The sequence below is a fragment of the Montipora foliosa genome, chromosome 12, assembly GCF_036669935.1.
Source record: "Montipora foliosa isolate CH-2021 chromosome 12, ASM3666993v2, whole genome shotgun sequence".
Taxonomy (NCBI): Eukaryota; Metazoa; Cnidaria; class Anthozoa; order Scleractinia; family Acroporidae; genus Montipora; species Montipora foliosa.
The window spans coordinates 27432775-27435274 of NC_090880.1; the positions used below are offsets into that span (position 1 = coordinate 27432775).

At 38.3% G+C, this 2500-nt stretch overlaps 1 protein-coding gene across 3 annotated transcripts in view; it reads left to right on the forward strand.

Annotated features, from left to right (window-relative positions):
• The window catches only part of LOC137980380 (lactadherin-like), a 33523-nt gene that overhangs the window by 12936 nt on the left and 18087 nt on the right, over positions 1-2500 (forward strand). For 2 of the 3 annotated variants that reach the window (XM_068827815.1, XM_068827816.1), the window contains exon 4: positions 240-2500. This exon is cut by the window's right edge and continues 543 nt beyond it. The exons of the other annotated variant lie outside the window; for it this stretch is intronic. In XM_068827815.1, coding sequence (XP_068683916.1) covers positions 240-392 — 153 coding nt within the window. In that variant the 3' untranslated portion in view covers positions 393-2500. The remainder of the gene's footprint in view (positions 1-239) is intronic. 3 annotated transcript variants of the gene reach the window in all.

The window sequence follows — 2500 nt, forward strand, 5'->3', positions numbered from 1 at the left end:
CCTGTATTTCTTTTATATATGATTTCTCAAAGATAAGTCGACAAATGAAGGAAAATGCTGGGTTTTTTTCTTCTAGATTGAAACAGATTTTCTTGATACATGCTCATATTTCGTATCAGCCAATCAAAACGGGCGTCTGACAACCAATGAGAGTGCGCGTACTATGCTAATTATTTTATAAAATAAAGTAGCAGGGCGCTACTGGGACATAATTGACATAGCTAAATATTATTTTTCAGGTTTTTACGGGAAATTCAGACATTGGAACAACTGTCTCGCACAAGTTGGTGCCAAGAATTACGAGCATATATGTTCGCTTTTATGTAATGTCGTGGCATAACCACATATCCATGAGAGTTGAGCTGTATGGCTGTGTTATTAACGGACCATAACTTTTCATTAAATTGCAACCTCACTCTAGTGAACGAAAATCTGTAAATAACCTACCACTCATTGTATGGAGGTTAAGCCGTGTTCTTTGTCTGTCTTTCGTAGGAATTTAGTCAAGTTTTATAGTAGTAAATCGTACGTTATATTATAGAAGTAAATTTTACGTTAAAAGGGGAAGCAGCGCTGGCGCAGTGGTGAGAGCATTTGCCTTTCACCGGATTCGACGTCATATGTGGATTGAGTTTGATGGTTCTTTACTCTGCTCCGAGGGTTTTTCTCCGGGTACTCTGGTTTTCCCCTCTCCTTAAAAATCAACCTTTGATTTGATTTGTTTTGATTTCAGTTTATTTGTAGTCTCCCAAATTAGTAGAACACTCGGCTAAATAACCTTGAAAGTGATTATATTTTTTATCATTCTTTCATAACATATTTCAAATGGCTGAGATGGAACTTGTGTATGATTATTAACCCCGGTGGATGAAATGAAGAGATTATAGTTTTCCGATGGTGACTCGAGGATACTCGGAACACTCGCATTTTTCCGAGTATCCCCAAGTCACCATCGGAAAAAAAACAGTATCAATCAGATTAAAATTATTATTAAACGAAGACAAAAATAGCAAAAACAATGTATGCAAATTGCTGTAAAATAATGTAAATGTGAGTCTCCTACAGAAGGGTTAGTTCTAAAATTAGATAGATACACGCAAAGTTTGGCCCAGGGATAGAGTGTAGAGTGAGGCTCCTGGTCAGCGGCCTCAGCAAACATTGAATCCTGTTTTCAAGGGAACTCAAAATCATTAGACTCTTTCATGAATGAAATGTATTGTAAAATCTGATTTAATTAAATGAAATTCAAATAGATAACCGAAGATTGTCACACAAAAAAAGACAACGATCAGGTATCAATCGAAACGCAGAGTGAACTTCTCAGTTTTAACGGCAAATTCTTAATTTGGGTCACATGTTGTCTGAGAGCAATAACACAATAACACTTTCGAATCGTGTGACATTTGTTGAGCCCGCAGGCCATTGGGACACTGTTTAAGCAGACTAGTTATGTAGTTCATGTGTCTCTTAATATAGCGTATCCAGTATTATGAAGAAATACCCCTGCATAAGTTCCCTCGCGCATCCTGGTATACTGCTATATACCCATGTAAAAGCCTATTTTAAACACAATCTAGAGTTTGTAAATCTGTCACAACACTGATAGAGGTAATCTTTGTATAAAACGTAGCTAGTGCCAGCAATGGGTGTCCATTGATTGTTTGTGTCATTCACGATATTTTAACGAAGAAAATCGACCAAAAACTTTGAGATCTGTATCAGGTTAGTAGATATTGATTAATAAAACACTTTGTTTTGTTTTCCTTCAGGATTAGTTTTAATGAGTTTAATCAGCGATGTCAAGTCTTGCAGATGTACACATTCTCGATGCATATAACCACAGGAGCCCCAAGCTCAGTGTGAGGGAAAGCCTTTGTTCGAGGCTTGGTAACAAGACTTTGTTTGTCTTTGTTTGTCGTCGCTGACGACGTTACCAAACCGAACTCAACGGTAGCCGTTTGCTGTTCAAAGTTCACAAGGATCTTTTCCATCGTCGTATCGCTTCGTTTTGGATCAAATCAAAATAACCAATCAAAAAGCGCAGATTTATAATTTTGTCCTTCTTGGGGAAAATCTGCGCGTTTTGATTGGTTAATCTGATTTGATCAAATTCCAATGATGTATGACTTCTGTCCTCAACATCTGGCGATAACAAAAACGTGAGCGAAGCTTGAAAATCGAGCAGGATTTTGAGGTTGCAGAGCCGTGTAAATGCAATGATTTTTGGCAGGATGTTAGCAAAATTATTGTCTTTTTATTTGCCCAAGGCTGGGAGGCGAGCAACCTTTGGAAGTGGGAGAAATTGAGCTAAATTCTGGAGGCACTCGGCCGTGAGCGGTCTTGGAAGTTGCACGCTTCGTCTATTTGTCTTGTATGTGACGACGCGTGGGATCTCAAGAGGAAATCGAAGCGTCCCAAAAACGCATCAAATCACTCAGGACAACGCAGAAAATAGTGGGTGGGTGAACTTTGTTTATCTGGCTGTCCATAAAATGAATTT